Source organism: Polyodon spathula, chromosome 21, assembly GCF_017654505.1.
Source record: "Polyodon spathula isolate WHYD16114869_AA chromosome 21, ASM1765450v1, whole genome shotgun sequence".
Lineage (NCBI taxonomy): Eukaryota > Metazoa > Chordata > Actinopteri > Acipenseriformes > Polyodontidae > Polyodon > Polyodon spathula.
The window spans coordinates 3,285,754-3,311,679 of record NC_054554.1 but is presented as its reverse complement, the minus strand read 5'-3'; the positions used below and the strand labels follow the sequence as shown (position 1 = coordinate 3,311,679).

Sequence of the window (25,926 nt, the reverse complement as noted above, 5' to 3'; positions counted from 1 at the left end):
CTAAATGGGCTCTCTCTCTCTCTCTCTCTCTCTCTCTCTCTCTCTATATATATATATATATATATATATCTATATAATATATATATCTATATATATATATATATATATACGAGACAGATTTATAGATATACTCTTATTTGCAGGATATATACTGATCTCAGGATATTCACTTGGCTGTAGATATAAATGAAATATACTGATCCTGTTTGAGGATACACTAGCCATGGTGTATATACTCTGCCTTACCAGGACCATTCCAGAGTGTTTAGCTGTCTATCTGTCTAGGTGTGTTAGGTTTTTCCTGAGGCTCTGCTATGCTGGGTGTGCACTGACCCCCCCCGTCCTGTTTCAGGATGTTTAGCTGGGTGGTGAAAGTTGTTCCCCAGCCTCCTGAACCACTCCGACCCCTGGGAGAGGATGTGAAGCCGGAGCCTGAGCACACACCACCCCCTCCTGCGCCGGTACAGACAGCCCTGCTTCTACTGCCCATAGATCAAAGCCAGACACACTGCTGACACATTGTATTCATTTTTTTTTATTAGGTCTACAGGTCTAGCAATTTTACAGATAAACATTTATGTTAACAAATAAGTTTCTTATGTAATATGACTGTTAAAAAATCTCTAGGTATTTTGCAGTATAATTTAATACAGCACAGCTCTGCCCTAGGCAAGATCAGTCCTGTTCTGATATATAAACAGCACTGCATGTTTGTCAGGATTGTCATCTTTTTACTTTACCAGACATTAGCTTGATCCCTGAAAGAACATCTGCGGGTCACATGGAAGCAGAAACGCAGACGCCAGTTACACTGAGTCTGAGCTGGATTGTCAAGTGCAGTAGTGCTAGAGGTTAAATGATACAAACGCAAACAGAATGCTTCATGACCGGTCACACACTTTTCTGTAACAAATGGCTGGAGTTTATCATTCTTCAGACTCCTCATTTGCTTTTCTCCGCCAGTCATGTGATTAAAAGTAGTCATCTACTGTAGGGATTTCAGACTCTCTATTTGTCTATCCGTCACTCTCTTCTATCTTCACTGTCTTCATTGTGTCACTTAGAATTGCTATCTGCATTAGTAATGTACATTTTATTTTCTGTTTTTGTTGTAACAGGTAAAGAAACCAGTTGAAGTGAAAGAGAAAGTTTCCCAACCCCAAAATGTTGCAGGTAGGCAAATCCCCAGCACTGCTGCCTCCTGAGCAACCCTGCCTGTCGCCCCGGACTCCTTCCCTGCACATTCATTCTGGGATTTTGTGTTTTGTGCAGCTAAACCAGCCGAGAAGCCATCAGAACCACCAGAGAATCCATCAGCAGCGGAAAAGAGGTACAGTAGGTGGTGAAACTCAATCAACCCTGAATTCCAGAATGCTGCAGTAGACTAGATTGCTGAGATTATGTGGCTAAAACCACTTTCCCTTTAAGGTGTTACTCTTTGCCTTTATGTCAAATGGGATTCTTTTGTTTTGTTTTTTTACTCTTGCGTAACACAATCCCTGATGGGCTGGTATTGTAATTGCGCTATATAAAGTTCTGTTATACAAATCATAAAGAGAAAATTGCTTAGCACCAGATAGAGTGGCACTATACATCAGATTTTAACAGCAGTATTTTAAAAGCCTATTAAAGCCTCCATCAGCACTCCAAGGAGGAAATCCAAGCCCTGCTGAATATGCAGGATTATTGTCTCTCAGCCATGTCTAACCTCGGTGTCTGCTCTCCACAGTGCTTCTGGAGGGGTGTTGAGTTGGTTCTCCCAGGGGCTGGACAGTGTGTTGCCCAAGCCAGTGGACAGTCTGCGGCTGCCCAGGGCCAATGCAGAGACAGAGCAGGTAGGCAGCTTAGCCATGCACTGGGGCTGGGGCTGCGGCTGCCTCTCCCTGATTGGTTTCCAGACTGCTTTTCTGCCAGACATGGATGTTCAAAAGACTGCAGTGCAGGTGCCTGGGCTGGGTTATGAAGAAAAGTTATTCCCCAGTTTATTTGGTGTCTAGAAGATATCTTGTTTTATAAGCTTGTGCTGGGTTTTTATAGACCAGAAAAGAAACCAAAGCTAAATAAAAATGAATAACATGTGTCTTCCAATTGCCAACTCCTACCAGCAGGGATTCAGCAGGGTTGTCAACATTATTACATGCAGTACACACACACACACACACACACACACACACACACACACGCACACGCACACACACACACACGCGCACGCACGCACACACACACACACACACACACACACACACACACACATCACTTTTCAACACACTTGGAAGGTTGTGTAGATATGCAAACACTTCTCTCTAGCAGAAAGCCAGCATGAGGCAAGCTCCAAGCTACCCTGTTAAAAAATCCCTTTCTTATTTCAACCCAGTTGTGTGTTTTTAATGTCCCCAGCTGAACCTTAGTATGCTTTTCTTCATCCATAGTATCCTTTTGTACTGAAGAGCCAATACTGGCCTATGTTGTAAGAAGTAAGCCACACCCACTAAAATGTACCACTCAGTATACCTTTTTTCAGCTTTTCACCTTTACTTTGGTTTTCCTCGACAGCAAACCAAACAAGAGGAACGGAAAAATGGTAAAGAACTATATATATATATACACACACACACACAAACATTTGAAGGCATGTTTATATTAGGCCTACATTACGAAGAAAATGAGATAACAGATGAGATAACAGAGGCACTATCTTAAAGCAAGCCCAGGTGTATGTAACTGATAATGTAACTGGGTTTGTAATGGCACCCCGCACCCAGATGCTATGTAGAGGCTGTGAATCAGCAGTGAGGGCCCTGCCTCACCCTGCTGAGTGTGCCTGGATAAATCATACAAAATAAAGAACGACACTGTAAAAGGCCAGCGGTGTGTTATCTTCCCTTTTGGGCTGATCGTTTATTTTACACCCGCTTTGTAAGGGTAAGAATTATTGGGACACTTGATCCCTACTGAAAACACGTCATTAGTAGGTATATCACGTGGGTGTAATTGCTTTTATTAATAGATTCACTTGTTCTTGTTTGTTCAGGAGTGTCCCAGGCCAAGGAGAATGCAGCAGCCACAACTAGGTAGAGTACTAAGTGCATGGATTTATAACTGTACAGTATGTGTTCGTTTATTTTAACAGGCACGTTGTCATATTCCTTCTGAAATCAAGGTTTCCTCAGACATACGTGCATTTTGGAAACCGCGACGAAGCCCTCAAATGATTGTGTAATCCCACAGAGCAATGGAAATGAAATCAGACCAGTACAGGGGCACGCTGAAGCTTAGAAATGAAGCTGGCAGGATACCGATCTTTTGGAAACCATTCTGAGTGCAATTACCAATCTCTGCTCATTGATAGTCACTAACGCTTCTTAACAGCAGACCACTGCTCTTGCAATCATAGGCTGCTATATCATATATAGAGACTCTGACTACAGCTAAGCTGATAAGGGGTGGAACATGGGGTTGTTTCTGTGCTTTTGAGGAACACAGGATATCCAGCTTAGCTTTGCAGGACCACACAACACCACTGGAATGAGAAGAAAAAGAGGAATAACAGAAAAAGGAACTTTGAAAGTTCGAAGGGATGCTGCAGCGCAGCGGGGCTCTCTCGGTGTGGAGTGACATTATAGCTAACTGGCACCACCTGGTGGCACTGCAAAGAAAAGCATGTGGTGGACACGTACAGTACATGATCCGTTCGGTTTTGCTATAGTGAGGAACTGAGCCTTGTTCAGCAAACTTTAAACAGTGTTGTGGGAGGCTTGAGAGCGGAGAATGCAGCTTTTATTGGCAAAAGCAGCGGGGCAGGGGCCGCAACCCCCGGCACAGGGGAGTAGTTTAGTGCGTTGAGGAGGGCAGCGCTGCTAACTGCTTTGGAAACTTGATGCAGTAAGACAGGCTCAGGGCTTCAGTACAGGATAGCAGGATGCCAGTCTAACCCTTGCTTGTCAGTTTTGCAAATGCAATTCACTGCATCAGAAATCAAGAGCTTAATGTAAACCGCCAGAGCTTGGTGCAGAGTAACGAGCTGCTTTGGTTCGTGTCGGAAAGATCGCTCATACAATAAATGCAATAATATAACCATACCGGCATGCTGGAGTAACAATCTGTCTGTTACTTTGAGCGTATATGAGCTGGAACCAAAATGAAGCCATATGTATTTGAATTTCTGTGACACATCATTAATAACGTCGTCATCCAACATAAACACCAGTCCACATTCACTCTTTCCACTGCGTGAACTTTATCCCAGTTTAAAAGTTGAATCGGTGACTTGTGCTTTCTTGTAAATCAGAGGTGGCTGAAGGGGGCTAGCGCATAGCAGCAACGACAGTGGCTTGTGAGTGGCATTTAGCACTCACATGCCCTCTTGTTGCCGCATGGTGCCATGACGGGGCAAGAGGCTGGCTAGCTGGAACTCAGCTCACCTGTGACTAGAGTTTTATGACTAGAGCTTTATGACTAGAGCCCTTTACAGTGTGAGACTGCAAGTGTACAATACAAGTGTCTGTGTCCACATGTAGGTGAGAGCGTATGATTGCATGTTGTTCTGTGACAGACAAGTAATAAAGTCAATCTTGTACATTAAACAGAATTAGTGCTTGTCGACTAAACTGTGATCTGAATTAAACTTCAGTAAAACTTCTGAGTCTGTTCAAATTAGTGCTGCAAAAGCATTAGCAGTTTAACATAACACAAAGCGTTCTGAAGCACGTGTCTCTTGGTTTTAACTTCTTGATTTTAACTTGTGTTTCTTGGGCTGCAGTGCAGAGCAGCCAGGGTAAGTGGTTTCTCAGTTTGCTTCAATAGCAGTGCAGCAGGAGACAGCAGCCCGCCTGTAGCGCTCAGGCTGTACGCTTGCCTCAGCTCAGCAGCCTTGTTGGAAGGCAGCTAATTAAAAACAATCTAAACATTTTAAATGGAGTTTTCAAGATTCGTAAAGCAAAGTGTAGCTGCCACTCTATTGTAATGCTGGTTAAAGCCAGCAATAATCTTTTAAAAGTGAAAACTGTGTAACAAAATATAAAGATATCAGACAAACACCTCAGACAAGAGATGTTGCCTCTTCCATCTTGACACACGCACTGCCAGAAAAAGCTCAATGCATTTAAAAAGGGTACGCTAATGGACGCAGTGGATTGGAAGAGGGGTAAGAAGTGTTTCACCTGCTGGATTCCAGTCTTTGCTTGCATTTAAAGAAAGCAATTTGTATCTGATAATCTTTATCAATAGCAGGAGTGAGAGTGATCTTTCTCTTCACAGTGCTGTTGGAGTCTGTCTGAATTGTGTATCTCTTCACAGTGTTGTAAGCTGGTTTGTTCAAGGGCTTGAGAAGGTTGTTCCACAGCCAGTGACGAGATCCAAGCAGGACAGGACAGAGGTGAGCAGGTCACACTAAAAACGTTTACTGGCTTGCCGGGATTGTTTAGCCCTGAGAGTCCAGAGAGATTCAAATTCTGCGTGTTTATTTAAATGAACAACGTCCTGCACCCCAATCACATGGGAGTGTTTGATAGACACAGCTTGTTTCTACACATTGCTTTTTCAGTTACCTAGACCTAATTACCTGTGTGCTTAGCTGCTCTTCATTGACCTTGACCACCTGTCTTGGCAAGGTTGGGTTCAAGGTACTGTTAAATAAAAAAAAATGATCTTGATTAATAATGCCAGCCATTTCTATTGAGTAAATCTTTAGAGAAATGAGGGCACAAATAAAGGCATTTTATTGTATTACATTTCAGGAGAAGGATGATAGAACTTCAAGTCAAGTGCAGCAAAGTAAGTTAAAAAAAAGTATTATTATTAGTAGTAATAGTAGTAGTATTGTATAGTATAGTATAGTATAGTCATCAGAATTTTTTTTAAACAAATCGTGATACAGACCACTCTTGATACACGTCATGGTTCAGATGCTCTACAGTACAGTACTTTTTTAGATAACATGATCACTAATAACTGCCCAGTCTGGTTTAAACTCTAAACCCTTTTAAATCCTGGATCCTCCTGCAGCTGTAGTGGATGTTGGGGCCTCTTCATCTTTTTTTTACAAAAAAAAAAAAATGTGACCTTTGACTGAAAGATCCAGTTTGCTGCAAAAGAAGTTGAAACCCTAATTACATCTGTAGGAGTATTCAAGACCCGAGCTGTCATAGCAGCAAGACAAAGTGCATGCATTCCTCCTTGGAGACCCGCTGGCAAGCTGCAGACAGCTGTGTTATGCTTTTAGTAATGTATGATATGAAGTAATTAAGGGACACTTAGGCACACAAAGACCTTGTCTCTTGCAGTGACCCTAATCCAGTTCTTATTATCCGTTTGTTTCAGGGAAGACGGCACTGGAAGCCTCTGAAACAAAAGGAAAATGAAGACTGGGGACAAAGTCACACAGCACAGGAAGACAGACAGACAGACACAGACAGACACAGACAAGCAGATAGACAGGCAGACGGACAAACGGGCAGACAAGCAGTCAGAAAGACAGCGACAGACAGACATACAGACAATCAGACAGGCAGACACAGACAGACAGACAGGAATGAACACACGTTTCTAGAACATGCAGAACTCTAGGTTGTAGATTTGTAGTAAAACTGCAGCGCAAACCAACGCACTGTAAGCACTCTGGTTCTTTTTATGGAAACACGTGTATTCTCTTAAAACCCTCAGGTTGTGTACTGTATGAACATTGTTGTTTACCAGGTATCCAAATGGTACAGACAATTGTCCCGCTGTACATGCGCACAAGCAATGCTGTATCCAGCTTCTAAAGGTGCTTTGCAATTCATAAACAAAAACTTTAGAATTAAAGGGGAAGTGGTTTTAGCCATAATGTTTGAATGTTTTCTTGAAAGAATAGATAATCCCTCAATATTGTTGCCATGAATTTAACATCAGACCCAGTGCTAAGTTTACACCAGTTTTGGTTTCTAAAAACTCAAAGTTCCAAACTCAGGGGGCTGTTATAAGAACTTCTACATGCAATTTAGTTGTTCCTTGTTACTGTTTCTCTAATATTAACAGTATATTTTTCACAAAATAACAGCGCTGGGATAATTGCTTTGTGAATCTTTTAAGGAGCCAGCTGCGATTATTTAGCTGAGCCACTTTCCAAGGCCTTTGTAAATAAACATGCTTTAGCCTGCTTTAAGGCAACTTTTGTTAAAATCCTTTGTATGATTAATACATGTAAATTAAGCAATAAATGAAAAAAAATATGGAATAAAAAAAATTGTTGGGTTGTTCTTTTTTTTTTTCTTTACGTTCAATGGAATTTAAGACAGGTGCTTTGAAAGAATGTGCACAGCGGTGAACACATGTACTGCCTCCCTGTGAGGCTGCATTCAATCAGTCATTGAACACTCTGAATGTAATGTTAAAAGTGCATTACGTGCATCATTACTTTGTGTTTCCTTATTACAATTTTGTCCAAAGTGCTTTTGATTTATCACAGTTTCTAAATGACTGCACAAGTGGATTCAGAACTAGCGATAGTCTGGGCAGTGGACCAAAAACCCTGCTCTGACCTCCCCCAATTAGAGCATTCATTTCAAATCAACACAGTGCAATTCATAGCCTGTGTCAGAAAACAGCCCATTAATATTCATTATAATTACTGGCACCTTCTCTTATGTTTACAATAAAAGGCAAGTGGTCCTTTTAAACTGATTCCAGTCTCTCCACACCCAACACATAGCTTTGGTGCTGAATGTAATGGCTATAGTTTGACTGCCCTCCGGCGGTTTAAATTGTAAACACTCAATATATGTGTTTAAAGATACTGCAGTTTTAAAATCCAGTTCTGAGACACCCTGTCGTAATCCTTTGTAAATTAAATACAGTACATGGAAAGATGTATAAATATATTCATTCATTAGTTTGTTTATTAAATCAATACGTTCTGTTTTCCAGTCTCTATCCTCCCGGAGACTGTGGAGGACATTGTGATGGAGGAGGTGGACTTGGACTGGGAGAATGAAAAACAAGAAGAGCCCGAGGGACAGCTGACCCAACCGGAGCCTGAAAAGGAGACCCCAGCAGAGCCCGTGCAGGATCCAGAACAGGAGCAGCAGGGCCAGCAAGAGCAAAGGCAGGAGGAGGACACAGAGACCCTGGCAGAGCAACACCAGCAGCCACAGAAACCATCGATTCATACTCGCATAGTGGAGCTGGAAGACGCAGAGACGCAGACAGAGAGGTGGAGACCTCTCCTCCAACAGCAACAAGCAGAGGCCACTGAGGAAAAAAGGCAAAGGTGCTGTGATGTGCCGGTCTGTGCTACATTCACCTTCACATGGGAGCTGTCCCTCAGGGGGAGACTCTATACGTATGGGACAGATTGAAAAGACGTAATGGACATCGACTGCCCTATGAAAGCATGGTTACACTCTACCATGTTTTTTAATTATACTGTAACCCACACTTCTTCTTGCTTTACCGTGCTTGCCTGAGCTTTATTGTATTTTTGGATAGTGGGAATACAGAGTAGCTTTGTAGAAACTACAGTTTAAAAGCAGTTTGAACAAGGCTGGCTGTTTTCTCACACAGTCAAGAAGAGAAGGTGGAGACAGAGCACTCTGAGGAGGAAGAGTAAGTCCCTCTCACTAAGTAACTGTTACATCATTTATAATCATTTCATATGAACCAACATGTGCTGTTCTCTCTGACTGTAACACCCCATTCCGCATAAGAAATTGACTTTTTTTAAGCAACAGAATATTTTACAAGAAGGAAACATTCTATTGATGCACCACTAGGTGGCATTAAAATGCACTGATTGGACTGAGGGAATAGGTTATCTTGACATTGATTCTGTGACATAGTGCCCTGAACCATGCAAGTTTTAAATAATGTTTTTTTAAAGAAAGCAGTGCACCAAATATTGGGTAATCATTTTCAGAGTCAATCCCAAGGTTAGATGAACCCTCACATTTCTATTAGAGCTGAGTGTGATGCAGCTGTGTTCTGTTCTGTGCTCTACAGGTTTCAGGTTACATACGAGCAGAGTGAGGATGAGGAGGGGAACTTAGAGTAAGAATTGCCTGTTTTGATACACTGGACTGCATATATAGTCCTACTGTATTTAATATCCATATCTAATATATATATATATATATTCAGATATATATATTATATATTGATATATAGGATATATAATATAAAATATATAAATATATATATATAATATATACTACGTTAAAGATTGTACGTACTTTAAAGATTTGCAATTTTAGACACATGCATGTAGAAGCAGCATAACTCCCTTCTAGAGCTGCTATATCTGAAGTATTGCACTGTGTTCATAGTGTGGCTGTTGGGAACAAATACACGTCGTTTTTAAACTTTCTTAGCTTGTTTGTTTGCTATTCTTATTTGCTTAGTTTAGTAAAGGGTGGTTTTCATGTGTAATAAAACACAAGTTATATATAGTATTTTGTGCTGCCAACAAACAGTACAAAAAAAATCCAGAGATAAAAAAGGTATGTTTTATTTTCGCATTAGGTTTAAAAATGTTTTGAAAAAAAAAAAAAACGTCAGTAGCTCTTAATGCAAATTTGCTGTAGAACGCAAGCTGTAGAGTTCTAATTCCCACCTGCCTGTCAAAGAGATGCTAGAAGAAGCCCTCTGGCGACGAAATTGCATAGCAACGTTTCCTCCATCCCTAGCAACTGCTCAGCGTCTCCTAGCAACGTTGGTCCCGTCGAGTACTGTAGCCTAGTAACCCAGCCAATGTCTCGAGCGGTGCGCTACGCTGTGTTTCTGTGAAGGAGAAAAGACTGCGCAGCTGGTTTCATGTGTTTCTAAAGACAGTAAATCCGATTATCTAGAAACAAAATTTCCATTTGATCCATTTTTGATTAGAAAACCGGGAAGATTTTTTTGTTTGTTTGTTTGTTTACTTCTAGTCAAAGTGCTACAGTTACTTTTGGACTTTTGCATTAACCCTCCACACCAAGAGAATACTGATATTAAAAACAAATAAATGATAATCATAAAAAAGACCGGGATTTCGTAGGATTAATAGCAACACAAGTAAGCATGATTTTATGTTTATAATTATCAGAGCTGACTTTGTAGCCTGGGTAGTATTGCTTGGAATTATAGTTTGTATTTGTTTTGATAGTTCCTGCGGTTGTATTAGGAACTACGTTTTTAATTCTAGTTTACATAACGTTTTATTATTTCACTGGCATTTGCTGAGATTCCTGTGGTCTGTCATTCTTCTTCCTCTATTACTGTACTGTTCATATTCAGATCTTGTTCCATTTGTTGAAGATGGCAAAACAAAACAAGTCCTGTGGCTACATATCAAGTGTAAAACTTATTGGTGTAGGAGCAAGGAGAAGATGCTATCAATATAATCTTCAAAACGCAATTTGGTGTTTGTCTGGCTGGATGAGGTTGTGTAGTGAGGGTTACACACAGCATCATGAGGGCAGTCTGTCCAGCAGCCAGTCTGATTGCTGTGTTGCTAGAGAGATGTAGTAGCAGTCATCTTCCAGGCTCTTTGTGGGCGTTGCCACTGGCCACGTTCCTCATGGTAAATGGCATGAATCTTTTATGGGGTCTTTCATTCACAATGGATCTCAAAGCGCTTACTTTCTAAACACTAACACTTGTACACTGAGCACCTCTGGGGTCAAATGGGTACCTGTTTCACACCACATGTACAGCTGATGCCACGCAATCTAATTCCACATGTTACCAAAAAAATCAGATCCATGGAGAACAGGCTACTTAGCAATAACCTGCACTGAATTGGTTTCTACTGTGTTACATAAGATTCAGTCTCCTTGGAAATTGAAATCTCACATTGATATTTATGGTGATTCATGACTATCAGTGTGAGCACAGCTTTGTCTTGCTCCTGTACTGAAACACTGCTCTTATCACAGTTTGCATGCACGTTGTTACCTCAGTATGTGCCTCTTACATCTTGTGCATGTGGACTGGAGACTTTCATGACAAACATTCTCGACCGAGCTGTTTGAAGCTTGTGCCGGACCCAGTATTACTAGAAACAAAGTGATATTACTAAATAAAGATCTTCCAAAATATACCGGTATATGAATGAGATATATTGTATCTCAAGCCTGGGTAGTTCAATATTGCCCTTGTGTCCATGATTCAGAAGTGTCTGACTTTCTAAAGCTCCTCGGGCATCCTAATCCTGTTATAGTAATTGGCGCTTCGACTTTAGCAGGTGGTCAGATTCCTCTAATCCATCTCCGGCCGTGTGACCCCAGGGCTTTCCCAGCAGCTCATTCTGTGAAGTAGTCAAGCATTTTAATGTCCCGCTCGTTGGTCTCACTGCAGGCTGTTTCAGAAGTCTGGAACCACAGGAAAACCGTCCTCTTAATCACAAAAAAAAATTCACAAATGTTCAAAATGTGCCATCCCGTCAGGCAACACTAGAGCATATTTAGAGTCAAGGAGTTACAGCCGCTAGGCCTAGCTTCCATAAGCTTCCATCAGTTCCTGACTTCTAAAGTGGAGGTTTAGGGTGGAGGGATGAAGCTCATTTCAACTCTTTGTTCCGGTCTTCAGGTGCCTGGTAGACGTGTGTTCGGCCCGGGGCTTCCCCAGCCCTGTCAGAAAGAAACCAGGACAGGAAGTCAAAGTTGTCCAAGAGGAAGAGCCAGTAAGGTTACCAGAACCAATACAGGAAGTGGATCAAGAGCAGGAAGTGGAGACATTACAAGAACCAGAGCCAGAACCAGAACCAGATAAGGAAGTTAGGCCAGTAGAACCAGTGAAACAGCCAGAACCAGTAAAAGAAGAAGCAGAGAAGGAAGAAGTAGTTGCATGTCCTGTGTCCACTGAGCAGGTAACAACTAACCACCCAGTTCCATTACCTTTCAACTGGGATGCAGAGATCAGACTGAACCTTTTTCATGTTGAATTGTCTTTGGTGACGTGTCATATGAAGCAACATTTTAAATGTTGTTTGTTTGAATGACAGGATGGTTCAGTTGGTGAAGGCGGTCAAAAAAAAAAAATATGACAGCAATAGTGTTCTAAAATGTTTCCATTTATGTTGTCAAAGGAAGAAGAGTCACAGGTGATTGAAGAGGAGTGTGAAGGTAAGACACCAGTCTTTCTTCGAGAAAGTGTTCAAGTCGATACGCAATTGAGATTGATCTGAAAGGGGCTGAAAATCCTGCCTGTGACAATGCCACAGATAAACTAGGTTCTGGGGGAGACCTGAGAGAACAAACGTTTAAAACCATATGTATGTTCTAAAGAACTGAATGGACTTTAATGGATTCTAGTGTCCGTCCAATTGGAATGTGTTGTTTACAGTACGTGGTTGCCCTTGTTATTTGTTTCCACCTATTTTTATTGCAGGACGTTCCACTATGAAATAGTGTGAGGGGCTTAACTAGTCAGAATGTATGTGGTATAATGTATAGCCAGAACAGTCATTAATATATTGTTTTCTACTCCTAGTGTCCACGAGCTGCGCCAACGTAAAACATTACCTTATGCACATCCCCAGACCCCAGCTGCCTACGTGCCTGAACTGTCTACACTATGCCTAAGCGCAACCCAGACCTGGAGTTAGACCACCTAGTCCGTGAATCACCCCAACTCCCTCAGAGCCCTTCCCCCTCCTCCCGCAGCAGTGCGCTAGAGCTCCCCAACGTCCCGAGCTACCGGGCCTGCAGCCCCCGCCTGCCCCCCCTCGGAGTCCAGAGCCAGGTGTCAGGGGTGGTGAACCACGGCTTCTCCAAGGAAGCGCGCCCCCCCGGCCGCCTAAGAGGTGATGAGCCCGCCCACTCTCACTGTGTCACGTGGGGTGCTTGTCCTTCCTAGAGCTAGTGCTGTGTTGTGTTGTTGCTGTTATCTTTTTATTTTTATCTGTGGTTGGGATTACCTTTCAGTGCAATAGTGGTGCTATCCTAAAGCTTTTAAAAGTACCACATGACAAAATCTGTAGTAAAAATATAATTTTATGTCTATTTTCAGCTTGAAACTGTAAAATTGCCTTCGAGGTATGGTGACCTCTTAATGGTTTACATATTTCTTCCTTATTCATGTAAACAAATGGAGATTAATTGAAGCCAGTGTAATGCATTTATAAGAGACATATTCATGGCTACTGCAGGTTATAATGAGAACTTCTGGAACAGTTTGCTCAGAATATTGCACTGCACTGTACTATACTTGTTGGTACAGAATACTGCACTGAACTGTACTTGTAGGTACAGAGTACTGCGCTGTACTGTACTTGTTGGTACAGAGTACGGTACTGTACTGTACTTGTTGGTACAGAATACTGCACTGTACTGTACTTGTTGGTACAGAGTACTGCACTGCACTGTACTTGTTGGTACAGAGTACTGCACTGTACTGTACTTGTTGATGCAGAGTACTGCACTGCACTGTACTTGTAGGTACAGAATACTGCACTGTACTGTACTTGTTGGTACAGAGTACTGCACTGCACTGTACTTGTTGGTACAGAGTACTGCACTGCACTGTACTTGTTGGTACAGAATACTGCACTGTACTGTACTTGTTGGTGCAGAGTACTGCGCTGTATTGTACTTGTTGGTACAGAGTACGGCACTGTACTGTACTTGTTGGTACAGAATACTGCACTGTACTGTACTTGTTGGTGCAGAGTACTGCACTGCACTGTACTTGTTGGTACAGAGTACTGCACTGTACTGTACTTGTTGGTACAGAGTACTGCACTGTACTGTACTTGTTGGTGCAGAGTACTGCACTGCACTGTACTTGTTGGTACAGAGTACTGCACTGTACTGTACTTGTTGGTGCAGAGTACTGCACTGCACTGTACTTGTAGATACAGAGTACTGCACTGTACTGTACTTATAGGTACAGAATACTGTACCTACAAGCAGAGCAGTTGTATTTTCTCGAGCATTTCACAGCACTAGGGAGTAATCTCAGAATAACCAGGTGGTGGTTCCCCAGTGCTGGAAAATGCTGTAAAAAATGCAGCTGTAGCTTATAACGGCAGGGAATTGGCCAATCAAATCAGCCACCATGTATCTTTCTGGAACGCGTTCCCAGTGTGAACAGGACGGCTTTTTTTTTTAGACGGCTGCAAAGTGAGCCTGCACCCGGCTGTAAATGTAGAAGATGTAGACTCTGCTGAAGACTCCAGCAGCAGCCCCGGATCTCTCACTCGCCCGTCCATCATTCACCCGCCGTCAGCCCACGCGAGCACCACCCTGACCGTGCCTGGGGTCCCTGCCGCAGCCAGGAGGTAAGAGCACTGAGCACTGCACAGCACTGGACCAGTCTGCAGAACTGAGTACTGAAATTACAATAAAACATTTTCCTTTTTCAAACGACTGCTTTTTAAAAGCGGAGGAAAGTCTTTGTTCTTCGCAACTGTTTTTTCCCAAGGTCACCATTAGCTTTCTTTTTTTTTTTTTTTTTTTTGGTCAAACAGGGTAACAGCAGATAAAGAGTAAGAATCTACTGTGGCTGCTAATAGCTAATGGATAGCTCTGCTGTACAATACATCATGTACAATATATAGCTGTGTATAAAAAGCCCCCTACAGAATCGGCATCCTAGATTTTGCTGCTCTTTTGGAATGGATTTTGGTCTTGTGAAAGTATTGTGCAACCTGACATGAAAGCTGACCTGAAAAGTTTTAATGCATACAAGCGGTGGTCATGAATATAGAACTGCTTTTGATTTCTGAACGATTCGTATCCAGTTTTAACATCAAAATGTGAAACATTAATAAAGTCAAAGCGCAATACATTAATAAAGTCAAAGCATGCCTTCCTCGTAAGTATTTATTCTGCCTTTTTTTAAAACTAACTTCCCACCCAGTCAAGCTAGTTGCAAAAACTACAACTTGCAACTTCCAAAAAAAAAAAGTTTTCAATGAGAAGAAGTCAACGTCTATGTAGACAGAATGATACCGAAACAAAGAAAGATAGATTTTTAAATACTGTAGCAGATACTGTTAAGAAAATATTCACACAGTATAAAAATGCAACATGTTTCTAATACAAGCCTGTGGAATGTTATTGCTGGGTACCCTATCATTTTAGTTGATCGAAATGACACTCCACAATTACCTGGGGGATTAGGCAAGCTAGTCAATCACTTGCAATGCATTAAAATCTGATTTAAATCTTTTAAATTACCCACAAGGTAAGTAACATGCCTTGGGACATTGTGTGTGTGTGTGTGTGTGTGTGTGTGTGTGTGTGTGTGTGTGTATACACACACACACACATATATGGTTTCATATATAAATTGTGATATGGAAAACCTATGCTAGATGTCACAAAGATACAGAAAACCTCTAGAAGGGTCTATGCAGATGTGAGCCTTGGTCCGCCATGTATGTCTCTTGTTTTTGTACAGTTTTATCCTTCTCTCTGCTTCCTCCCTCTCTCTCTGTTGCATGCGCTCGCTCTCCCTGTCCATGCTTGAGTCTTTCTGTTTGTCTCTGTGGATGGATTCGTTGGCTGTTCTGGGGAACGAATGTTGCAAAATTTTTGGTCTGAGATTTAAGATGTATATTTCCACTTAAAAAAAAAAAAAAAAAAAGAATACACATCACCCACCGGCATGCCCCCTCCTGAGCACCTCTCAGTAACATGTGATCATTCAAGCTCCAATCGGTAAGATCATCCCGTCCGCCACTAATCCAGTCCATCAGTTAATGATGAGCTTGGAGGAGACCTTTTGACTTGTGCTTTTATTGATTATTGATTATTGATCAGCCATCCTTACATTTCCAGATCTTTGATTAGTAATTGGTGAATCGATGCATCCGAGCTACCGGAAATGTAATTTTCCAATTGATTTTGGCATATCCGCAGAGAATCAGGAATCGGCACACTTTAATTTGAAAATGTTACAAACTTCCACCAATGTCCATTCCTGATACATTCCTATTAAATATCCAAGCCCGTTGCTCTCTCTCTCTCTCTCTCTCTGGCACCAGTTGTTGCTCTCTCACCTGTTCCCCTGTTCTGTGCCTGTTAGAAAGAAGCTGTATTCCCAAGGGGACAGTGTGGAAGAGACCGAGACTACAATCAAAGCCTGGCCCAGTCAATGCAGTCTGCAACCAGAGGAGGAGTGAGCACATGGGGGGGGGGGTATACTACAGAACAGAAAAAAGGCTGCTACTATATATGCACATAGCAAAGAAAAATGATTATATAACACAGACAAATTCAGAGGATCTCTACAATACAGTGCAGTATATGTTCAAATTAGCGACCCAACACCGTTTACAGCACCTGCTTAAAGAAACAAAGTACGTTGATGCCCTGTGACTTCATTTATATCCTGTAGCCAAATATTATAGTCTGTTAACCCATGGACTTTTAAATGTGTGAAGAAGCTGGAAGTATTTTTATTTCACACTGGATCTAGTTTTATAAATAAAATGTAAAGAAAACATATTGTTTGCAACAGTTACACACACAGAAGCTTAGCCGCAATTCATGTTTTTACCGGTGTAATTTTCATTGCATTTTAACTGGCTTGCTGTCTCCATCTAGCGACCGGTCATCGTCTGTGACCAGCCAGACCAGCGCCATCGTGAACGAGAGGCTCCAGGAGCTGGTCAAGTTGTTTAAGGGCCGAACGGAAAAAGTGAAGGAGAAGCTGATCGACCCTGACAGCAGCTCAGATGAGGAGAGCCCCTCTGCATGTGAGTCTCTCTTGACCACACTGATACATACTAGCACTGTGACCATCATGAGAAACAGCCAGTCAATCTCAAATCTGAAATTGTTTCGCTCAAAGAAAATCTCTAAGCCTTTGTATGTGTGGATGAAGTCCCACTCACAAAGCCAAAGTTTTCCTACATAATCAGATTATTTGAATAATACAAGCAATAGGCGATGAAACGTTTAACACATTTGATCCTTCGTTAGTACAACACTAGGACATGCATCTCCACACTCGTGTGCTGTGTGTGTGTGTGCGCTGAATGGTTTTCACTGATTGCCAGCTCCCACGAAGAAAGCTCCACCACCTCCCCCCCTTCCTGATGAGAAGAAAGAGGAGGAGAAAGAGGAGCATTACTGCGAGATGCTGTGCTGCAAATTCAAGACCATGCCCTGGATGATGCGGCTGAAGGAATACCGCTTCCCCGCGAGCATTGACCCCTACACCAGTGAGGCTCTTATCCACCTTCTCTCATTCTGTAATATCCAGGTATATTAGCGTTACACAAAAGTCAAGGGTGAGTGCTGGGCTGCAGTGTGGAAGGCAGTGGGTTTGAGTAGTTCAGTGGTTAGAGTGCTGGGCTGCAGTGTGGAAGGCAGTGGGTTTGAGTAGCTCAGTGGTTAGAGTGATGGACTTCAGTGTGGAAGGCAGTGGGTTGGAGTAGCTCAGTCGTTAGTGCTGGGCTGCAGCTTGGAAGGCAATAGGTTTGAGTAGCTCTGTGGATAGAAAGCTGGGCTGCAATGTGTAGGTCCATGGGTTTGACTATCTTAGTGGTTAGAGTGACGGGATTCCAGATTAACTTCAAAAACATGAATGGATCTCAAGCAACAGCACTTGGCAGTAATGTCCAATAGCTGCTTGGGATACTTGGTATAATGTCAAAGCAAATGTCCTCCGTGCCAAGGATCCAAAGCATTTCCTACACATTATACAGGTGTGCTGCTCAGATCTAACGTGGTAGCGCATCCATACTTAATTTGATGCTGAACATCTGGATAGAAAAACAGGTTAGCTGCTGAATGTGTAGCTGCAGATTATCAGCATGGGAATAGCTCGACACAGCAACCCCTTCCCTTCTCCGTGTCCTGAGGCTGACATGTATGTCCGATGTCTCTTGTCCCAGATCTGATGTACGTGCTGTGGCTGTTCTTTGTGACCTTGGCCTGGAACTGGAACCTGTGGCTGATCCCCGTGCGGTGGGCGTTCCCCTACCAGACTCCCGATAACCTTTACCTGTGGCTGCTCATGGACTACCTGTGTGATCTCATCTACATCCTGGATATCTTCATCTTCCAGTCCCGTCTGCAGTTTGTGCGCGGCGGGGACATTATCGTGAGTGTTGTCTTACCAGACAGCGAAGAGGAAGACATATAAGTAAAGGACTTCTGGTTTCTTTTACTCCGTCTTTGAAGAATACCGTAATTTGCTTCAAAGTGCAGTTGATGCAACAAAACAAAAAATTACTAGTTTAATATTATTCATGGCTGATGACAGCACAGGTTAAACAAAAGAAAAGTGAACTTTAACAAATTATTTAAATTTATTTTTATTATGTTTAAATTTCAGACTGACAAAAAGGACATGAGAGAAAATTATATGAAATCAAACAGATTCAAGGTAAATATGTTTTTTATTTTTTTTATTTTTGTTAAGCAAAATGTAATAATGTTTAACACGGAGAGTGACAACTATTTCAATGAGTGTAAATGGTAAGTGTTGTTGCTTTTGCTTTGCAGATGGATGTGATTTCCCTTTTCCCCCTGGATCTGCTGTATTTAAAGCTGGGTGTGCTGTCAGTCCTACGATTCCCACGGTTATTAAAAGTAAGTTAGGAGCCCCGAGTTGGCTGGCTGTAGATTGAGGCTGCTCACCCTAATCTTTCTGACAATAATTTCATGACTGATAGCCTTCCGATCAGCACTCAACCTTGCTTACCTTTGAACTTGGTCCTGCTATGAATTGTGGGCAGTTCAAAATGAATCATCGTGGTTATGGTAGTTAAATTGAACCAACCCCTTACTTAGCCTTCAAACCCAACATGGTTATTCCTTTATTTGGTCACTGCCCAAGGGAAGAGGTTGAACCTGCACACAAGTCTAAAGGGTTTTCAGAACAGTGGCTTGAAACCTGGTTCCAGGAGACCTAGTTTGAGGCAACTTTGCTGTATCAAACCCAATCTCCCCTGGTGTGCCTCCTGAAACAAAGCTGCAAGCCACAAAGTGGTTTTGTGTTCCCTTGGTGTTAGTATGCTGTGTAGCTAACTTAAACAGTGCTTATAGACCATTGTTACATTTCTATCTATCTCAGGGGTGTAACCACGAAATCACAGTGATAGTTCATTGTCAAAGTGAATGCCAAGATCAAACCAGTGACCTTGAACTATGATGAAGGCACTAGCCTTAGTGTCTTGTAGGTTTTACTTAGCTCAGTTTCTCCCAGAGTGAGCAGCAGGAGTATGCATTTCTTTGTAGATCATCTCAAGTATCTGTTCTGCTTATTGCTCCCTCTTTCTCTTACAGTATAGTGCCTTCTACGAGTTTAACAACCGTCTCGAGGCAATTCTGAGTAAAGCATACATTTACAGGTAGGACACAACAGAGGCTGTTCACTCACTATTTTCACAGTTTGGCTCCTTTGCTTTGGGGTGACCTTCCAGGATGGGTAACACTTTACATTGTGTCTCTGTATTTCCATAGTAATTACTTGGTAAATACATGTGCACTTACACATAATTACAATGATATTGTTCATAGTTACAGTATACTTAATGTGTAAATCTTTTTGCACAGTATAACCCTCACCCTCACCCTAACCCTAACCTTTGTCTGATACATGTGTGTAGTTATATATCATGCAAAAAGATGTACACATTAATCACATTGTACAGTAACTATGCATAATGACATTGTAATTCTGTGTCAGTACACGTGTAATTACTAAGTAATTATTATGTTAATACACAGTAATTAGAGGCACTTCATGTAGTGTTACCCCAACATCACTCATTCATTCAGGGGCTGAATTCAGCAGGGGTCTGGGCTGGAATAGACACCTCCTGTAAGGTAACCCTCTGTTTTGCTGTTCTTCACAGAGTTATCATAACGACGGGCTATTTGCTGTACTGCCTGCACTGCAATGCCTGCCTCTTTTACTGGGCATCGGACTACGAAGGTCTTGGATCAACAGCATGGGTTTATGACGGAGTGGGAAACAGGTATTCATATCATCTCTCCATGCAAACGCAGCGTGTAGCTTTTCCTTGCCACAAAGCTTTCTCACATCTCACTTCCGAATGGTGACTCTTGCTAAGGGAGCTGAGACAAGAGCAGATGTAGGCACCCCTGTAGCCATGGATTATATATATAGTCACAGGTACGATTAAAACATGAGCGGTTTACAGTGTGATATGCAGACTGTCCCTGACTGTCAAGTTACAATCCCTGTTATAACATAGCTGTTCTTATTGGCCCTGCTATTGTAGTTAGAATAGGATTGTTTATTGTTCCACTCTAACTTTGCTAGTTATTACTTCTCTTTCCTTGCTCTCCAGTTATATCCGCTGTTACTACTTTGCCGTGAAGACTCTGATCACCATCGGGGGGCTGCCCGACCCAAAGACCCTCTTCGAAATCATCTTCCAGCTCCTGAACTACTTCATCGGAGTGTTCGCTTTCTCTGTCATGATTGGTCAGGTAGAGGAAGCCCTCGTGCAGTCATCAAAACAAGAATTTATAAACAACAAATACACACATAGATTTAGCATCGAGTACGAGAATGAGATGAGTATGAGAATTCCAAAAAAAAATAAATAAACTCCTCATCAAACAACAAGTAATCACCCATATTATTACCCTGTTGTATGGCGACCGTCAAACTAGAATAAGGTAAACAGAAAGGTCACCTTACAGAATGCTGGACGGTTCTGTTCAAGTAAACGCAGAGGGAAGCGGTTTCACCAGTGTAATCGCTGTTGAGGTATAGCAGTTCCTTATTCCACCTGTCCTCCCTTCTCTCCTGTTGCAGATGAGAGATGTCGTTGGTGCAGCGACTGCCGGACAGACTTATTACAGAGCCTGCATGGACAGCACCATCAACTACATGAACTTGTACAAGATCCCTCGCAGTGTTCAGAATCGGGTCAAGACCTGGTACGACTACACCTGGCAGTCCCAGGGCATGCTGGGTAAGGAGGCCTAGGTGAACTGGGTGGGAATGATGCTACAAGTGAAGTGCAGTGCCCTCGCTGGCGGTCTCACTATACAAATTGAAGTGCTGGGTGCCTCTTTGTGATGTCAGGCACACCAGTTTGGTAATAAAGACGAGTCATAAACAAATTCTCAAATATATTTTAAATTTAAAGCCTCGACCCATACCCATACCTTCAGTGATAATCTACATCTTTTAGGAAATTGTGCACCGTCCTGCAATGTGATTCATGCCTGCTCCTGTGGAGTAACTGTGGCCAATCCCAACCCTCAGACTCATAAAAAAACGTTCTGATTAATGTCACTTATAGTAGCGCCTGTCCACACAAACTTAGCAGAGGATCTCATATCGCCACACCTCCCATAGTGTGTCTAAATGACTGCTCCCTTGTTTGTTTCATGTTCAGATGAGCAGGAACTGCTGGTGCAGCTCCCTGATAAGATGAGACTGGACATCGCTGTCGATGTCAATTACCAGATCGTAGCAAAGGTGGCGCTCTTTGAGGTGAGTCCTCCAAGTACAGATTCTCAATCCCTTCAAACCTGAACACTTCTTTAATGGGTCTGTAACTAATGAGATGATGCATTTCATAGTGAGCTGCACTTTACCACAGCAGTGCATTTCTCTGCCTGACGCCCCTCTTCCCCCTCAGGGTTGTGACCGACAGATGATTTATGACATGCTGAAGCGGTTGAAGTCAGTGGTGTACCTGCCTGGGGATTTTGTCTGTAAGAAGGTATGGCTGCCATGTTTTCTTTAAGTGCAATAGGCATAAGTGAAAGACTTCTGCTTTGCTCGGGAATCCCAGCTCCCGGAAACAAAATTTTCATTCTTAACTCTTGCCTGGGAAACTCCTGTTGCCCACACAAGGTATTTACCGGCCCCTTTTTTTCCAGGGGGAAATTGGAAGGGAGATGTACATCATCAAAGCCGGGGAGGTGCAGGTGGTAGGGGGGCCGGATGGGAAGACCGTCTTTGTTACACTGCGAGGCGGATCTGTCTTCGGGGAAATCAGGTGGGATGTTTCTCTTTTCACATTTTTTTTATTTTTAATATAAGACAAAAAATAAATATCACAAAGAGTGCAGGTGTGGTTTCTGGCAGACAGGAGAGGGTTACATAAACAGACAAAATTACATCCAATAATGTGTCACATAAGCAGCTACTGTCTTTTCAGGCTGGGGTTGCAAACAGTGTGATACAGTGGGTTGCAAAGTTCAGCTCCAGTGGAATGGTAAAATGACAAGTGGTCTTTATTGGGATAAGTGCAGGACTATGAGTTGCAGTGAAAATGATTGTACAATCCAACCGCATCCCTTAGTTGTTTGTCCCAATTTAACACACTTCCCCTGCATTTAAGATCACAAGGTTTCTTTTTGATGGTTTGTTTTATTTTTAAAGTGAAAGTGTCTGATCCTAACTGAGGTTTGTGCTTTATCACCCTGGGACAAGCCTGCTGTCTGTAGGAGGAGGGAACAGGCGCACAGCTAATGTGATGGCACATGGTTTCGCCAACCTGTTCATCCTGGACAAAAAGGACCTGAACGAGATTCTCAAACACTACCCCGAATCACAGAAGGTGCTGCGCAGGAAGGCCAAGTCAGTACTGCGGTGAAATGAGTCAACCCTCGCCCAGCTCCACAACCTCTGGAGATTGCAGGCCAGGCCAGGTTTTTCACCCCACCTCTCTAAACCTCAGTGCGTGTGAATTGCGTGAGCTGTCGCTAAATTAATTCGTTTTACTTACTGAGGGGGTGGGAATTACTTCCTGTGAGGAACTTTTCCATCAATCAGACCTACACAGCCTACTGATTTGTTGTATTTGTCTGATTGGGCGGGACTGTGAAAAGCAGGAAGAAATATTAAATAAACAGAAACTTAAGCACAAGGTTAAACGAAAAAGAGTGCGAGCAAGTGCAGAGTTCTCTGTAATGACGGAATTGCACTGTTTCGATAGATCTTGTTTCCCGTATAAAATTTCAAGCAGTGTGATTGTAATCCATGTTGTTACAATGCTGTCCGAATAGAAACACCACCACAATTAAACAACGTTAACGCGTTTACTGAAGCCGCTCATGCAGTTCTCACTTGTTGATAAAATCAGTTCATTTTGTGGTTTAGAGGCGAGTTAATGTCCGGAGGTCATGGATTCAGGTGGCAACCCTACCCATCATACTCTGCTACCTCGAGCTAGTTTACCCTGAGACTCGCTGGTTTGCATTGTGAGTCAGGGTCTCTTATCGTGACGTGTTTGTTTTACACCTTGGCTTCTTAATTGTGATGTGCAAGTTTCATCGGTCTTGTATACTGCTCTGATGCATCCTGCACACTGTGGCTGTGTGTCTTTCTTTCATCTGATTTCACACTGCAGCAGTTTTGCAAACTATGAGAATTAGCAAAAATGCAGTTTCACACGCAGGCATAGTATTTTTAAAGCTTTTAGGATCCTGTAAACAATGGCACGCATGTCAGGACCCTGTCGCTGCTAATTGATTAAAAACAACGTAAAAAAAATATTTCCTCCTAATTGTGAAGACAAACTATCCATGTTTAAAGATTACAGAAATGTGTACATTTAAACGCCTCATCTGTAGCACACACTTTTATACAAATGGACTGTCCCTCTCACACAGTCTGCACATAAATGTACTTAGAACTTTGTTTTCAACTTTTTTTTTTCCATAGAAAAATGCTAACCAAAGACACTAAAAAGGCAGAGATGGATGAGCCGAAGGGGGTGCAGCATGTGATCCCCCCTAGACCTGAGACCCCCAAACTCTTAAAAGCTGCACGTGCACTCATCCTTAAAAACAGAAGGAGCGGGTCCTTCAGCAAGCTTAAGATGAAGAAATCAAGCTCTGTGGAGGTACACGATACTATTAAATACAGGAACCTCGCCCAGCTGAGCTACAGTGTCGTGTCAGCAGTTTTAACAGCGAGTTGCCATTTTACCCAGGATCTCCCAGTATTCTGCAGGGGTGTGGGGTATATCTCTATGGTACAGTAGCTCGGAATGCTTCTTTTAGCGATTTTTTTTTTTTTTTAACACAAAGAAAGAAAAAAACTATTTTTTGATCAAGTCGAGTTATTTTTTCTTTCTAACGATGTTGATGTGGACTGCCCAATAAGTCCTACGTTTTCCTGTTCCTGATATCTAATATAAGGTTTTAACAAACGTCAGAGACGAGGAAAACATTAACGGGGCCCCAAATACATAAATAAACGTGGGGGGGGGGGCCTCTCCCCCCAGCCTTCCACCTCGATGCCCGTGCCGCCTGCCACCCCAATGCACCGCTGCTCGCCCGTCCCGCAGACCAGGCTGGTGGGTGATGATGAGGATACGGAGGACGTGGTGTCAGAGACCGCGGACGGCTCCATGGTGCTCCGGATGAGCCCTTCACACACAGACGAGGAGCAGGTCCTGACTGTGGAAGGGGTGCCCAAAGAGAAAGAGGGCCCCAAGGAATAACCATCAGCCGTTGGAGAAGGAGGGGGGGGGGACCAAAACATTCACTGTGCTTGGCAATGAGCCACACGCTGCAGAGAGATCGGCCGTTGTCCGCTGCTGTGCTGAGTGCAGTGCATCAGCGCAGCCTCCAGTAACAGCATTGTAACTGCAGTGATGAACTGCAGCTACAGCGCGGTTAAACCTTACAGGGAGCTCCTCCAGTCATCTTAACAGTTATTTGTCCCGATTGTGTGTAACAGTACAGTGCTGCATTTCCAATGAGAAATTATTTTTTTAGCAGGACTCCTAAAATTCACTTTCTGAATAGTAAATGCTGCTTAGATGGTAATGTTGTGCACGGCTTAAAATAAGCTCAGGCATGTTTTTGTTTTGTTTCCATTTTGGATCTTGTTGTCTTGCAAATAGCCTAAGCAGTGTCTGCTGGGAGCAGATGCTGCCTGTCATCACAAACCATGTGCGATGTGACTCCAAGTCTGGTGTTCGATCACCTAAGCTGCCTATCTCTGAACCAAGGAACTCACCACTAAGCCTGGGGAGTAAGACTCTCATTCTTACACCCTCACTTCGCAGTGAAGTTTAAAAAGTACTCTTTGCATTGTTAGCAGGTGGTGAAAGGCACAATGCAATGGGCTGAAGCAGGAGACACCAGAACTCATTTCAATACACTGTAAAAAACAAAAACAGACTACCTGTCCTGAATTAGCAAGGAACATTTTACTTGAAACCTTCTGTGTTCATTTCAAGTACTGTAGAGAGTTAAGGTAAAGGTTGCACTGTAGACTACATAAAGACATGCATGTAAAGTGTTCAGTCAGACTAAATCTAATTATAAATAATCAGAATTGTGAAATCATAAAGAGTCCACAGTGTCTCTAAATCATTCTGTGTACGAATAAAAGAATATAGCCTGCCCGGTATTATGATACTGCAGTTTTTATTTATTTATCTTTGGAATATATTGCCAGGTCAATCGGCACCATGTTCCTTCTGAACACGAAAAGGCCATTGAGAATGAACATGGTGCCCTTCGTTTAAGTAATCTGACATTCTCAATTGTGCGCACTTTCGTAAAGCAAATAGAATATATGTGATTTTAATGAATACAGATATTACTGTGCTTAAATATGACAGTGTTTTAGGTAAACACAATGGGGGTTTTTTTTTTTTTTTGGGGGGGGGGGGGGGGGGGGGGGGGGGGGTTGCAATAATGATGTATTTGAATAAGGTTTTATATGCTGCTGCTTGTTAATAAAATACACTAGGCTAGTGAACCTGTCTGGTTTATTTGTTTCATAGCCGTGCTCAATAAAATGCCTTACAACTGGTTAGCATCACATTTGTGTTTGATTTGGAGAAACCAGCCCCTGATAAAATTATATATATTATGAAACTTCACTCTTGATGTGTTTTATCAAGCTGCCTATCCTGTTTACAAACACAACTGACAGTGTGTTAAATATTGTTTGTGTGTTTATACTATATAGGGTGAAAATGGAACACAGTCACAGAAAGACAAGGCTGTTTTTTTGTTTTGTTTTTTAAATCACTTACAGTATGTTTCCAGAAACCTTGTATTT

The 25,926-nt window shown here is 42.4% G+C and overlaps 1 protein-coding gene and 1 long non-coding RNA gene across 3 annotated transcripts; both read left to right on the top strand.

The window, feature by feature from the left end:
- The first annotated feature begins 361 nt into the window (after positions 1–361).
- Positions 362–1,306, top strand: LOC121296401. Its single transcript, XR_005947059.1, has 3 exons — positions 362–461; positions 1,119–1,173; positions 1,273–1,306. It is a non-coding gene; the product is annotated as an uncharacterized LOC121296401 (long non-coding RNA).
- Positions 1,307–9,735: 8,429 nt separating this feature from the next.
- On the top strand, positions 9,736–25,266 carry LOC121296140 (cyclic nucleotide-gated cation channel beta-1-like). Of its 2 annotated transcripts, XM_041221384.1 has the most exons (21): positions 9,736–10,023; positions 11,539–11,818; positions 12,038–12,074; positions 12,442–12,754; positions 14,062–14,230; positions 15,982–16,074; positions 16,503–16,654; positions 16,958–17,122; positions 17,798–18,006; positions 18,241–18,291; positions 18,411–18,497; positions 19,194–19,258; positions 19,766–19,888; positions 20,225–20,366; positions 20,698–20,857; positions 21,287–21,384; positions 21,533–21,616; positions 21,777–21,895; positions 22,333–22,479; positions 23,566–23,746; positions 24,131–25,266. In XM_041221384.1, exons 4-21 carry the CDS (start codon positions 12,526–12,528, stop codon positions 24,347–24,349), a joined length of 2,493 nt encoding a protein of 830 aa, XP_041077318.1. In that variant the 5' UTR covers positions 9,736–10,023; positions 11,539–11,818; positions 12,038–12,074; positions 12,442–12,525; the 3' UTR covers positions 24,350–25,266. The 2 variants fall into 2 exon arrangements, with proteins under 2 accessions (XP_041077318.1, XP_041077319.1); XM_041221385.1 differs by lacking the exon at positions 11,539–11,818.
- The last annotated feature ends 660 nt before the right edge of the window (positions 25,267–25,926 follow it).

What these genes read in the sequence shown, in the direction of transcription:
- LOC121296140 (XM_041221385.1), top strand. Translation starts at nt 12,526, where the DNA reads ATGCCTAAGCGCAACCCAGACCTGGAGTTAGACCACCTAGTCCGTGAA. An exon ending in GCAGTCCCAGGGCATGCTGG is followed by an intron (nt 20,858 to 21,286) that starts GTAAGGAGGCCT and finishes TTTCATGTTCAG; the next exon opens with ATGAGCAGGAACTGCTGGTG. An exon ending in TCTGTCTTCGGGGAAATCAG is followed by an intron (nt 21,896 to 22,332) that starts GTGGGATGTTTC and finishes CCCTGGGACAAG; the next exon opens with CCTGCTGTCTGTAGGAGGAG.